Source organism: Dreissena polymorpha, chromosome 1 (genome assembly GCF_020536995.1).
Source record: "Dreissena polymorpha isolate Duluth1 chromosome 1, UMN_Dpol_1.0, whole genome shotgun sequence".
Taxonomy (NCBI): Eukaryota; Metazoa; Mollusca; class Bivalvia; order Myida; family Dreissenidae; genus Dreissena; species Dreissena polymorpha.
Genome location: NC_068355.1, coordinates 171790110 through 171803330, shown reverse-complemented (window position 1 = coordinate 171803330; position 13221 = coordinate 171790110). Strand labels below are relative to the sequence as shown.

General features: G+C 38.1%; 1 protein-coding gene across 1 annotated transcript in view; it reads left to right on the top strand.

Annotated features, from left to right (window-relative positions):
* Positions 1-13221, top strand: part of LOC127861130 (inositol 1,4,5-trisphosphate receptor type 1-like) — a 169175-nt gene that overhangs the window by 117995 nt on the left and 37959 nt on the right. The window contains 5 exon segments of the mRNA XM_052399507.1: positions 1928-2106; positions 6175-6323; positions 9129-9240; positions 10202-10246; positions 11577-11624. Coding sequence (XP_052255467.1) covers positions 1928-2106; positions 6175-6323; positions 9129-9240; positions 10202-10246; positions 11577-11624 — 533 coding nt within the window.

Below are 13221 nucleotides of genomic sequence, written 5' to 3'. Positions count from 1 at the left end.
AACTGAACAACATATTTTCTGTTATTATTATATATTGAATGCTTAAATTATATAAATAATTCTGAAATAGCTATTAATTTTCATTTATCCTGTACATAACCATAGAAGATGATATCAGTAAGTATATTCAGTTCTTACCAGTTCCCATTTTTATTTGCTGTGCAGTATGTTTGTCTTGACTGATTCCAGATTTAGGACAATACACTATCACACACTGCTTTCACACACCAAATTACAGTCAAGTATGGCACATGACTTTCAAACACAGTGATCAAAATTATGTGAAACTTTTTTTTACTTCCTTTCACACATTATGATATCACACTCCATTTAAACACACAACTATCACACACTGCAATAACACAAACCATCATTAACCCTTTACCACTTAGATACATATTTTGACGCATTTGTACTCCCTTAGAAAGTTACATTTAATTAAATACCTTTCTTACTAAACTCAAGTTTCAAAGCTTCATTTTCAACCCTTAGGTTCTGATGAGCAGCAAACAGCATAAAACCTGAACAGACTGCGAGTTACTCTCAGGCTGTTCTGGTTTTATGCTGTGTGCACATAGCCGTTTTTACTTTGCTTCTTAGTGGGAAAGGGTTTAAGAGTATCACACACTAATACCCCATATCTCTAGTACACGCTACTTCTTCTATCACAAACCACCATGTCTATCACATACAATTGCCACACACCACTATGACAATTCTTTAGCAATTCTTTAGCACACTTCACTTTATCATGCCACTGTCACCTTTACAGATATCACACCACTATCACGCTCACCATTATCACACAACATCACACAACCCTATCATCATTATAACACTATCACATACAATTGTCACACAGCACTATCACACCCTACATAATATTACGACACTATCGCTCACAATATATCACAATCCTGGCACATACCACTATCACACAGACTTTATATTAGCCTAGCTTTCACCACTGTGAATACCAGTCCAGGTAATACCTGTTATGGTCTTGCTCTGCAACACTGGGCTTAATGCATATGGAGAAAGTGTTGTCCCAGATTAGTCTGTGCATTCCTATCAGGATAATCAGGGACATCACTTTCAGCTTTTTTTGTATTTTTGTTGAAGTATAATTTCTTTTCAAAGAAAATCCTGTTTATTTGGAAGGTGTCGTCACTGATTAGTCAGTGCAGGCTGTACAGGCTAATCTGGGACGAAACTTTAGCGCATGCATTCAGCCCTGATTATCCAGAGCAAGGCTCAGGAAATATGAGGCCTGCTATGACATTGATACTGCATCCGTATTGAACTGTTATGCCTGCTATGACATTGATACTGCATCCGTATTGAACTGTTAGGCCTGCTATGACATTGATACTGCATCCGTATTGAACTGTTATGCCTGCTATGACATTGATACTGCATCCGTATGGAACCGTTATGCATGACATCTGCAGTATTTATTGAAAGTCATTGCGTATGCTCACCAACATGCAATGCTGCTGTGTTATTCATTGATATTTGTTTTGTTTTTCATGGAATCACACATAAAATCAGTTTTTTTCTTAAGTAATTATATATTCCAATGATCTTTTATGAAAAAAATATCCAAGCTTCTGTTAATATACCATGTTAGAGAACCAACCATGATGGCCCCACATCGCACACAAACAGGTCTATGAGCTCTTTGAGCCTGGCTCTGGGAAAACTGGACAAAATGCATTGGTGTATAACCCCAGATTAGCCTTGCAGACTTATCTTGGACAACTTTTTCTGCCTAAACTGGATTTTTGTTCAGAATTTTTTTTTCTGTAAACAAAAAAAGTCCTTTAAAGGCGGACCTTAATGCACATGCATTGAGCTCAGATTTGCCAGAGTAAGGCCTTACACAACCATGAGTGTCTCTATACAGTCTCTTGTGTGTTGTTTTCAGCCAAGAACCGTGGTATAGCCATCCCCTCGGACCTCGACATCCAGGTGGTGTCCATGTTTGAGAAGTCTCAGCTGATCAAGAGCAAGGTGGCCAAGTGGCAGGGCATCAGTCGCAAGCGAGAGTCCATCTCCGTGATATCCAGGCCTGGGGAAAACAGGAACATCATAGAGGGACTCCAGGTGGGTTAGTCAAGGGAACTGGACCCTCTCTTATCCCTTACAGCTTAGATACACATTTTTTGTCCCTGAGAAAATTAAATTATATTAAAAACCTTTCTTATTAAATTAAAGATTTTAAGGCCCTTTTCCAACCATAAGATACTGCTGAGAAGCAAATAGCATAAAACCAGAACAGCCTGGGAGTTACTCGCAAGCTGTTCTGGTTTCATGCTGGTTACATACAGCAATTTTCACTTTGCAGCTGAGGGTGAAAGGGTAATAAAACTATGACAACAGTTTGAAGTTCAATTTATTGGGACTGAATTGTGTCGTTTAAAAAAATTTAAATATGTGTTTAATATCTTTATGCTTCTCAAACATCTCATTGTAATTCTAATGTCCTGCAAAGTTTTATGGGACATTTACTAAGTTACCATGGTTACTAAGGTGTAAAAGCATGTTGACCTTAATGAATGTTTTTAGCTCACTTCATGATGAGCTTTTGTGATTGCCTTTTGTCCGTCGTACGTTTGTCCGTCGTGTGTTGTGCGACGTCAACATTTTCCTTGTTCACTCTCTAGAGGCCACATTTATTGTCCAATCTTCATGATTTTGGTCAGAAGATTGGTTTCAATGATATCTTGGATTAGTTTGAAAATGGTTACGTTAGCTTGAAAAACATGGCTGCCAAGGGGCGGGGCATTTTTCCTTATATGGCTATATATGGCTATAGCAAAATCGTGTTAACACTCTAGAGACCACATTTATTGTCCGATCCTCATAAAACTTGGTCAGAAGATTCATCCCATTGATATCTTGTACGAGTTCGAAAATGATGTCCGTTGGTTGAAAAACATCGCCGCCAGGGGGCGGGGCATTTTTCCTTATATGGCTATAGTAAAACCTTGTTAACACTCTTGAGGCCACAGCTATTTTCCGATCTTCATGAAACTTGCTCAGATGATTTGTCCCAATGATATCTTGGATGAGTTCAATAATGGTAACCTTGGCTTGAAAAACATGGCTGCCAAGGGGCGGGGCATTTTTCCTTATATGGCTATATATGGCTATAGTAAAATCTTGTTAACTTTCTTGTTTGCTCAATCTTTATGAAATTCGGTCAGAACATTGGTTTCCTGTGTAGTAAAGTTAGGTTTTATTATGTCAATATTATGTGACATTAACTGTGCTATCAACTAAGAGATAACTGAAAGAAAGACAACATGTAACTGATTTTGCAGTATTTATGCAGTATTTATCTCCTTTGTTTAACCTGGTTCAGTAATCTATTTTTAGTTCTGCTCTGGAATTTGGGAAGATATTGATCATTGATAAATGCACTGTTCTGAGGGAAAATTGATTACTCTGCCATTGATCTCTTCTGAACTGTATAAAATAAGCTGCTTGGGCTGATTTAAACACCTCTTGATGCTTTCTTGAAAAGTTAACAGCTCTTGAAAAAGGTTGGAATTTTTAAATAATTAAACTCTAAATTATTTTTAACACCAGCATCAAGACATTTTGGCATTATTTTCTAAATTATTCTTATTATTTAGATTATTTTTTATTTGGCATTTTCTTAATTAGAAAAACTCTATTCTATTTCAATAACTGTAGTATTTTTTTCTTATTTTTACATTTGATTCACTGAAGTTTCCTAATCTCCTTAAATACTGTTCTTTAGATTAAATTAGACCTATTTTGTAAACTAGATTTTTGAAGCACTTTCTAGACTAACATTTACTTATATTTATATCAGTTTTTTTTAGGACAGATTTTGAACTTATTTTTACATTCATTAAGGTATTTGCTGTATGTTGTTCATTTTTGTAACGATACTTAGATTCTTTAGACTTGGCTTGTACCTGTTCTTATTTTTGTTAAAGCTGCCTTGATTTTCACTTATAAATAAATTCTTGAGTGTATTTAGGCGTCCCTGACTGAACGCCTTTAGTTAATGGAATTACAACCAGTCAGTATATTCATCCTGACCAGAAATAAGAGTTTGTGAAATAAATATTTCCGCATTACATAAGTGCTTACAAAGTTACATAACTTGTAACCGTCCTGTGACCGGTTCTTTTGCGTAAGCGAAGGAGACCGCACTACGACACCTGGATAGGACAGTTGAGTTCGATAATGGTTTGGATTGGTAAAAAAACATGGCCGCCAGGGTGGGGGTCTTTTTCCTTATATTTATATAGTAAAAAAACTTGTGAACACTCTAGTTAAATGTTTGTGAAAAATCACAAGGCATTAAATAATGAAATTAATTTTTGTTTTCTTAGAAACTGGGTAAAAATGTCTCCAAACGTCTATTTCTGTGTAGCAACAATTTTTTACTATTGTGAGTCAAAGACAGTTATTTATTAAATAAGTTAAAAAACAAGCATTTTTACAAAAGTTAAATGTTATTTACTGAACTGCATGCTTTTATCTATATTTCATATCAAGATAACTATAAGATTATTTTAAATCTAATATAGTTTCAAACATTCTTTTAAAGACAAGGTTTAGTCTACATCATTGAACATGTCACTTGTTCTATCCCCCAGGGATAGTTTCATTGAGGACTTTAGACAATTTTATCCTTCTATATTAGCTTTGTTCTGAGAAAGCAGGGCTTAATGCATGTGCTTTTAGTGTCTTCCCAGATTAGCATTTGCAGTCCGCACAGGCTAAACAGGAACGATACTTTCGGCTTTTATGGTATTTTTAATTTTAATAAAATTTCTTCTCAGCAAAAAATCAAGTTTATATGAAGGTGATGTTCCTGATCAGCCTGTGCAAACTGCACGGGCTAATCTGGGATTACACTAAAAGCACATACATTAAGCCCAATTTTCCCAGAACCAGGCTCATATCCTTCTATTTATATCCAGGGTATAGTAGAGTTGCTGGAGGACCAGTTAGCTCCCCTAGTCCAGGCAGAGTTGTCTGTCCTGCTCATATTGTTCTCTTTAACCAGGGTAAAGTAGAGTTGCTGGATGACCAGTTAGCTCCCCTAGTCCAGGCTGAGTTGTTTTTCCTGCTTATATAGTTCTCTTTATCCAGGGTATAGTAGAGTTGCTGGAGGACCAATTAGCCCCCCCCAGGCAGAGTTGTCTGTCTTGCTCATATTGTTCTCTTTATCCAGGGTGTAGTAGAGTTGCTAAAGGACCAGTTAGCTCCCCTAGTCCAGGCAGAGTTGTCTGTCCTCCTTATATTGTTCTCTTTATCCAGGGTATAGTAGAGTTGCGCGAGGACCAGTTAGCTCCCCTAGTCCAGGCAGAGTTGTCTGTCCTGCTCATAATGTTCTCTTTATCCAGGGTATAGTAGAGTTGCTGGAGGACCAATTGGCTCCCCTAGTCCAGGCAGAGTTGTCTGTCCTTCTCATATTGTTCTCTTTATCCAGGGTATAGTAGAGTTGCTGGAAAACCAGTTAGCTCCCATAGTCCAGGCAGAGTTGTCTGTCCTTCTCATACTGTTCTCTTTATCCAGGGTATAGTAGACTGTAGAGTTGCTGGAGGACCAGTTAGCTCCCCTAGTCCAGGCAGAGTTGTCTGTTCTTCTCATACTGTTCTCTTTATCCAGGGAATAGTAGAGCTGCTGGAGGACCAGTTAGCTCCCCTAGTCCAGGCAGAGTTGACTGTCCTTCTCATACTGTTCTCTTTATCCAGGGTATAATATAGTTGCTGGATGACCAGTTACCTCCCCTAGTTCAGGCAGAGTTATCTGTCCTGCTCATATTGTTCTCTTTATCCAGGGTGTAGTAGAGTTGCTGGAGGACCAGTTAGCTCCCCTTGTCCAGGCAGAGTTGTCTGTCCTTCTCATATTGTTCCCTTTATCAAGGGTATAGTAGAGTTGGTGGAGGACCAGTAAGCTCCCCTAGTCCAGGCAGAGTTGTCTGTCCTGCTTATATTGTTCTCTTTATCCAGGGTATAGTAGAGTTGCTGGAGGACCAGTTAGCTCCCCTAGTCCAGGCAGAGTTGTCTGTCCTGCTCATATTGTTCTCTTTCTCCAGGGTATAGTAGAGTTGCTGGAGGACCAGTTAGCTCCCCTAGTCCAGGCAGAGTTGTCTGTCCTGCTCATATTGTTCTCTTTCTCCAGGGTATAGTAGAGTTGCTGGAGGACCAGTTAGCTCCCCTAGTCCAGGCAGAGTTGTCTGTCCTGGTGGATGTGCTGCACCAGCCTGATCTGCTGTTCCCTTCTGGCACAGAGGAACGTAAGAAGTGTGAGAGTGGTGGATTCATCTCAAGGTGGGCTTTATTTGAATGAGCTGCCTTTAGGGAAAACTGGCCTTAATGCATCTGCCTAAGGTGTCATTCCAGATTAACCTGTGTAGTTTGTACAGGATTATTATGGATATCTCTTTTTTTTACGCCCGTTTTAAAAAAACGGGACGTATTATAGTTTCACCTTGGCGGCGGGCGGGCGGCGTCCACAGCAGTGTCCGCTCTCAGATTCAAAAAGTTTTCATCCGATCTTCACCAAACTTGGTCAGAAGTTTTATCTAGAGAATATCTAGGTCAAGTTCAAATATGGGTTATGCAGGGTCAAAAACTAGGTCACAGGGTCACTTAGTGCATTTCAAGCATTTAGCATGGTGTCCGCTCTCTTATTGAAGTAGTTTTTATCCGATCTTCACCAAACTTGGTCCGAAGTTGTATCTGGACAAAATCTAGGTCAAGTTCGAATATGGGTCATGCCGGGTCAAAAACTAGGTCACGGGGTCACTTAGTGCATTTCAAGCATTAAGCATGGTGTCCGCTCTGTAATCGAAGTAGTTTTCATCCGATAATCACCATACTTGGTCAGAAGTTGTATCTAGACAATATCTAGGTCAAGTACGAATATGGGTCATGCAGGGTCAAAAACTAGGTCACAGGGTCACTTAGTGCATTTCAAGCATTTAGCATGGTGTCCGTTCTCTAATTAAAGTAGTTATCCCCTGCCATAGGCGGAGGGATATTGTTTTGGTGTTGTCTGTCCGTCCGTCTTTCAGTCAGTCCTGAGCCATTTCTTGGAAGTCCTTTGGTGGATTTCATTGAAACTTGGTATGAGTATATATTTATGGATAAGAGGATGATGCACGCCAAATTGCATTGTACACCATCTGTTAATAATGAGTTATGGCCCTTTGTATCTTAAAAAATGCTTTTTTGTGTGTCCGGAGCCATATCTTGCAAGTGCTTTGGGGGATTTCAATGAAACTTAGTATGAGTATATATATGGACAAGAGGATGGTGCACGGCAAATGGCATTGCACACCATCTGTTAATAACGGAGTTATGGCCCTTTGTATCTTGAAAAAATGCTTTTTTGTGTGTCAAATATAACACTTTTGTGTCCAGAAGCATATTGGCGGGGATATCAATTCAACGAATTTGCTTGTTTTCATCCGATCTTCACCAAATTTGGTCAATAGTTGTGTCTAGACAATATCTAGGTCAAGTTCAAATATGGGTCATGCCGGGTCAAAAACTAGATCATGAGGTCACATATTGCATTTCAAGCATTTAGCATTGTGTCCGCTTTTTAATTGAAGTAGTTTTCATCTGATCTTCACCAAATTTGGTCAGAAGTTGTGTTTAGATGATATGTAGGTCAAGTTCAAATATGGGTCATGGTCAAGTTATCAAGTTGTCCAAAACCTTCAAACGGGCGTATCTTGTGACAGTTTGGCACTTTTGTTTATTGTATTTTTAGTTTAAAGGAAGTCCAGTTTCGGTGGAATTGTACAGGCTAATCTGGGACAACCTTTGCAAACATACCCCATTTTCCCAGAGCGAGGTTCAGTGTGTATTTTTCCTTAAAGGGACTAGGATATTATTTTTATGCCCCCTTTCGAAGAAAAGGGGGCATATAGTTTTTGCACTGTCTGTCCGTAAGAAGTTGTATCTAGACAATATCTAGGTCAAGTTCGAATATGGGTCATGCCGGGTCAAAAACTAGGTCACATGGTCACTTAGTGCATTTCAAGGATATAGCATGATGTCCACTATTTAATTGAAGTAGTTTTCATCTGATCTTTACCAAACTTGGTCAGAAGTTGTATCAAGACAATATCTAGGTCAAGTTCGAATATGGGTCATGCCCGGTCAAAAACTAGGTCACTGGGTCACTTAGTGCATTTCAAGGATTTAGCATGGTGTCCTCTCTCTAGTTTATGTGGCTTTCTTATTTATTTTGATATTCTAAGACATTTTAATGCCCCAAAGGAGGGCATATAGTGATCGTACTGTCCGTCCGTCTGTCCGTCACCTTTTCGTTTAGATTTCGAAAAATGCTCATAACTTCTATGTCACTTCAGATAACAATTTCATATTTGGCATGCATGTGTATATGGACAAGGCCTTACCATACGCACACAAATTTTGACCCTTGTGACCTTGACCTTGAACTGAGGGTCCGCGTTTAGGTTTTGAAATCTGCGTTTATGTTTAAAAAAAAGCTCATAACTTCTACCAAGCGTTTATAGGGGGCATAAGTTATCCTATGGTGACAGCTCTTGTTAAATGTGTTAACATGTCAGATTTTTTATGAAACTTTTTTATTTGGAAAAGGTTAAAATAATAATGGCAAGAAAAATTATGGAATAAACAAAATTACGTAAAAAGGTTTACTTGTGGCTGTTTTGTTTGCATATAAGTATTAGTATCCCCTGTGGTCAGTATTGTATTTGGGCTTTTAGAGAAGACGGTATTATAATAAATTATATACATCTGGGGGCCGTTTCATAAACGATCCTACGATAATTTTAATTTACAAGAGAATTTTGTAATCAAAATAAGTAGACAAACTAACTCGCCATGCTCATCAAATGTTTATGTCGTTAGAGATGCCAATAAAATTAATAAAGTACGGAAAATTTATAATCATATGATATGGACTTAAGCAATTATGCATCTTTGCAAAATGTATCGTATTGTAAATGTGTACTACAGCGTTTATCGAAACTGTCCCCTGAAGTGTATTGTAAGCTTAGCATTGCCCCAGTGTTCCTATGCAGTCTATTATAAAGTGCATTCTAAGTCTTACTTGGCCCTGTTGTTCCTGTGCAGGCTGATTCGGCATACAGAGAAGCTGCTAGAAGAAAGGCAGGAGAAGTTGTGTATCCAGGTGCTGGGAACACTCAAGAAGATGATGAAACTGAAGAACGACTTTGGTGACAAGGTGAGTACGGTCGGTCTGACACAGGCTGGTGAGGACATTGTAGTCTGCAACCTATTCCGGATTTAATATGTTTAACATTGGTGACATGCTAACGTTTGATTTTTAATTAAAGATTTGTGAATACTGGTGTGCAGGAGAATTAAGGAATGTTCACAAATCACATACTCATAGACTGGGTCCAGACAAATCGTGCAATTCAACTCTTAAAGCCTGAAATAATCACACGTAACCACTATAAGATGGTCCTGCATGTGTCAGCAATCTAGGAATACTGGGCTTAATGCATGTGCGTAAAGTGTCGTCCCAGATTAGCCTGTGTAGTCAGCACAGACTTATCAAGGTCACATGACTGCACATGCTAACTGGGACAACACTACGCAAATGCATTAAGCCCAGTTTTCCCAGAATGAGAATCTTCATGTTTCTGTCATCTGGTCGCTAAATACTTCTCACTGGTGTGTGCAGCAACCATGCTGGGCTCCTGTCCTATACATTATATTGCCCTATTGGTGCATTTGCTATTCAATTTCATTGCCACTTTGTACCTTTTTCTTTATTTGCCAGTGTTTCCTGTTTTTAAATGTACTAATCCATCACAATAATTATTTCTAGTCATATTCTTTTAAAATAAGCATTTCATTTTCAGATTAAGGTAATACAATTGATATTGCAGGCCAAGTGACCTATATATAAATATGGTGTACTACAATGATCAACCAAAGGTTGTTTATGCTGTTTTCCAGAAAAAGTGTTTTCATGGAACAGAGGCAATATAATTATAACCACCAACGTTTGAACTGGTTTTGTGAAACATTTCTCTATGGTATATCATGTGCCATACTGGTTAACAATAAGAAGTTGCAAAAACACTTTTTGTTTGTTATAGTAGAATTGTTAACTGTTGGTAATTTTTTTATATAATGCTAGATCTACTGTGTGTTCATGTGACCCTAAATTTCAGTCCCATAAGAAAGAGAACAAGACACAAACTGTTGCCAAAGATAGGGTGAGGCACAGTTATCTGTTGTTATATTTACTTAACATGCTTGCTTTGTGTTCTAATTTAGTAATCTAGATTTTATATGTGCAAACCATGCAGTCTAAACCAACCAAAACATTAAGTTCTAAACTGTTATATGATATAATTCAAAAACAGTTAAAACGTAATCCAAGCGAGAAACTAAATGTAATGGTTCAGGCTTATACCAGTATGGAGAAATAAACTTCATAATTTTTAAGTGACCAGTTCATAACTTCATAGCTTAATGAAACACCTGCATATACTGTAGTATTTTATTCTTCACAATTGCTTTATTAACCCTTAAAGCGGTGGAGCTGAATTTTAAAGGCCTTTGCAAACAGTTTGGATCCAGATGAGACGCCACAGAACGTGGCGTCTCATCTGGATCCAAACTGTTTGCTATTCTGATAGTATTCTTTGAAAAAAATTCGAAGAAAATGCTAATTTTAGAAATTCAACAGACGACATTTTAGCAGACGACAAATTTCACAGCATGCAAAGGGTTAATAAACGGGTTATGTTATCACAATGATAGTGAAATAAGTTACACACAAGAGCAACTAAATGCCCTAATTTTCTAGGCGTGATTTGTGTTTAACATACACAAATAACATTGGAGCCATGGTCTGGGAAAAAGGAGCTTAATACATATGCTTTAATGGTAGTGCAAGATTAGCCTGCGCTGTTGGCATAGGCTAGGAATCAGGGGCCAAACTGCACTGTTGGCATAGGCTAGGAATCAGGGGCCAAACTTTCTACTTAAATGGTATTTTCGAATAAATGAAGTCTCGTCTTAGCAAAAATCCAGTTTAAGCTGTTAGACTTGTCCCTGATAAGCCTGTGCAGACTGCACAGGCTAATCTGGGACGACACCTTCGGCACATGCATTAAAGCTTTTTTTTACAATAAGGCTCATTTTAAATTTTGTAACTCATGTAAAAACCACACATAACTCATATTAGGGTTCTGTGAGACACTTGACCTTGTACAATCTAGTCTGCCTAAGGGCCTCAATGCAAGCTGCATATGTATCCCTCCTGTATTGTTGTGCTTTATATGCTCTATCATGGTGTACATGAACAGATCAGTATTATCTTCATATAGCTAATGCCTTGACATTATATTTGCTCATTGGTAAAATATGGTCATTGATTTCTATAGCTAATGCCTTGACATTATATTTGCTCATTGGTAAAATATGGTCATTGATTTCTATAGCTAATGCCTTGACATTATATTTGCCTATTGGTAAAATATGGTCATTGATTTCTTATAACCGTATTAAGAATGTCTTTCTTGTGTGCCTGCTTGCAAGGTGGAAACTAAGTCAATGACAAAAAAGGAGTTAGAGGATCATCATAGGGTAAGATTGGTGTTGCATCCACATGTGTATCTGTACCATTCAGTGCAAGTGTTGTCCAGTCGCCTAGTCATACTGCAGGAATACTGCAATGGTCTCCGTCCCTCAGGTTTGCCCTCAGACCCTCAGGTTTGCCCTCTGTCCCTCAGGTTTGCCCTCCATCCCATGGTAAATCTGTTTAGCAAAAAAGGATGTAATTTTGCTAATAGTTTATTAGAAAAGAGTGCTGTCAGCAAAATACATGTTAAATTTCAATGAGGGCCCAATGAGATGAAAAGCAGGTCACCTAGTGGGATTCTCCGGTCAGAACTCAGCGTTTATGTGAAAAATAAAAGAAATTATTTTAATATTATTACACTAAAATCATTGAAATTGGACAATGGCTGTACAAAGTAATTGTTGTACAAAATCCTACGTCTCATGTCTATTTGATATTATCCTGTGTAACCTGCAGTGTGTGCTGGCGACTGGATACGTAGTTGATGGAAGGTGATGCAAGTTGCATGTTCAAACATCACAGCACTATATATGTCTCTCATCTCGTCTACAGTTTTCAGTTTACTGGAATATTGTATTATATGCTTCCAATAAATGGATTTTCTATCTTCTATTGTGTATGCAAATTTTTGCTCTTGACCATTCTTATGTTGTTAATCTGCGAATTATTGCACACTGGTGCTGGTAATATTAGTCACGGTTTTTCGGCCCCCGTTAGAGTGGCATATTGTAGTCTCACTGCCTGTCTGTTTGTCATTGTGTCCGTCTGTATGTATGGCCAGCCAGCATCAGTTTCCACAGTTGTTTCCTAAATACTTAACATATTTACCTGATTTTCTCTAAAATACCTGATGTGTGGCTTCATAATGCAATAGGGGGCATTGTGATTAAAAAACAACAACAAGGCTCTTGGTTCTTCTTGATTTTGAACAAAAACTGTATTTTTTAGCTCACCTGAGTGCAAAGTTCTCATTGTGAGCTTTTGTGATCACCGTTTGTCAGTTGTGCATCGTGGATTGTGCGTCATCAATATTTACCTTGTTAACACTCTAGAGGCCATATTTATTGTCCAATCTTCATCAAACTTCTTCAGAACATATGTCTCAATGATATATTGGACAAGTTCGAAAATGGTTCTGGTTAACTGAAAAACATGGCTGCCAGGGGGGGGGGGCATGCCAGGTTTCCTGATATGGCTATAGTAAAACCTTTTAGCACTATAAAAGTCACAGTTTTAGTCCAATCTTCATGAAACTTGATCAGAATATGATATCCTTGACGAGCTCAAAAATGGTTCTGTTTGGTTGAAAAACATGCCTACCAGGGGGCAGAGCAGTTTTCCTCGTATTGCTATATTTGCTATATTAGAACCTTGTTAACAATCTAGGAGTCACATATATTGTTCAATCTTCATGAAAAATAGTCAAAACATTTGTTGTAATGTTATCTTAGATCAAAAATGGTTCCAGTCTATTAAAAAAAAATGGTCTCCAGGGGCATGGCAATTTTCCTCATATGGTTAATGTTAACGTACTAGAAGTCACAGTTTTATTATGCTCCCCCAAAAAATTTTGGGGGGAGCATATAGTCGCCGCTTTGTCTG